This window comes from Otolemur garnettii, unplaced genomic scaffold (assembly GCF_000181295.1).
Source record: "Otolemur garnettii isolate 467f Iridium unplaced genomic scaffold, OtoGar3 scaffold00312, whole genome shotgun sequence".
Lineage (NCBI taxonomy): Eukaryota > Metazoa > Chordata > Mammalia > Primates > Galagidae > Otolemur > Otolemur garnettii.
In genome coordinates, this window is record NW_003852707.1 from 603,930 (window position 1) to 605,493 (window position 1,564).

Sequence of the window (1,564 nt, forward strand, 5' to 3'; positions counted from 1 at the left end):
TGATGCCATGGCATTCTACCCAGGCGGATAGCTTGAGGCTCCGTCTCAAAAAAAAAAAAAGTCATGGGTGGTTCAGTGCCTGTAGCTCAAGTGGCTAGGGTGCCAGCCACATACACCAGAGCTGGCGGGTTCGAATCCAGTCCAATGGCAACTACAACCAAAAAATAGCCAGGCATTGTGGCAGGCGCCTGTATCCCAGCTATTTGGGAGGCTAAAGCAAGAGAATCGCTTAAGCCCAAAAGTTTGAGGTTGCTGTGAGCTGTGATGCCATGGCACTCTACCCAGGGCAACAACTTGAGACTCTGTCTCTTAAAAAAAAAAAAAGGTCACAGATAACAAAAGGGCGTTTTGAGAATTCCCTTTGTCAAACATCACTCCCACAGCCTTGGGTATCCTAAGTAGTTCCTGACTCTGTGCTCCCAATAACCATACGTTTTTGTATTTCTTTTAAAAAGACTTAAGCAAATGACATTGTAGCCCACAGGTTATAACAAGTATTTGAGTAAAAAAAATGGCACACACGTTCTAAAGGGTATCACCACCCAGTAACAGCATCCTGTTAATTCACTCGAGTACTTTATAAAAAAATAACAAACCAGAAGAACAGGGTAATTTCTCCCTGTCATCTTCTTCCAAGCCATGTGACTGCCGCCGATTATGAAAGGTCTTACCTGTGGTGATGTATGTGTGTCTGGGACCTTGAACAGTCTAAGGTCCCACTGGAATCTTCCTCGGTGTTTAAGGGAGAGGATAATTTTATTTTTATGGAGTGTATCCATTCTGATCGTAGGCTTTGGCTGCTATATGAGCCTACAGAATATTTCCCCCAATTCTAGATTCAAATATTAAATTAAAACAGATGTGCAAAAACAAACAAACATCCACCACCACCATTAAACGTACCCCCAGCAAGACCACTAGCTTTGGGGAAAACCAGCGTCCACCATTCCGTGTCCTTATCCTAAACTCTTAGCACAGATTCACATTCCTCCTTAACCTGTGGTTGTTTCAATGTCCAGAGAGCCTGATGAAGGCAGGGGAGCTCTAGAAGTGCCTGGAGTGGTCTTCACGCGCCCTCTTGGGCCACTCCTCCTCCACCCACCTGCGCAGAACCTTCTCCACGTCAGCCCTGTGGTACAGCCTGCACAGCTCCATCAGCTGACCCACTGTCCTCTGACTGTTGCGCAGCAGGAACTCCACGGTGGGGCTCTGCGGCCTCTGCTCCAGGAAACACAGTTCGTCGTAGGGCATGCCCCACTTGCTGGCAAAATTCCTCCAGTTTTTTACTGTTGGGTGACAGGGATCCAGCTTTATCCTGATCACATCTAATAAGTCCTGGTCATTGAGCAAGTCACTTATGGCGGGAGCCCGCAGAGAGCAAGAGGAACAAGTACAGTTTTCTTTGCAGGAATCGTCCTTGCCGATATCTACGGGGGGAAACAGGACGGTGCACCGTCAACGGGAGGCTTCGCGCATGCGTTCATTTCCTACCCGTTATTTTCCCGCTAAGCAGCCAACAGCATTTATTCAGTCTGAGTTTATCACGGCCTATCTTTTTTTTTTT

The 1,564-nt window shown here is 47.1% G+C and overlaps 1 protein-coding gene across 1 annotated transcript; it reads right to left on the minus strand.

Annotated features, from left to right (window-relative positions):
- Positions 1 to 288: 288 nt before the first annotated feature.
- On the minus strand, positions 289 to 1,452 carry EDARADD (EDAR associated death domain; the record flags this gene model as incomplete). The annotated part of the gene is made up of 1 exon (XM_003803475.3): positions 289 to 1,452. A coding segment is annotated over one exon (408 nt), but the record flags the coding sequence as incomplete, so codon positions are not given.
- Positions 1,453 to 1,564: the final 112 nt, after the last annotated feature.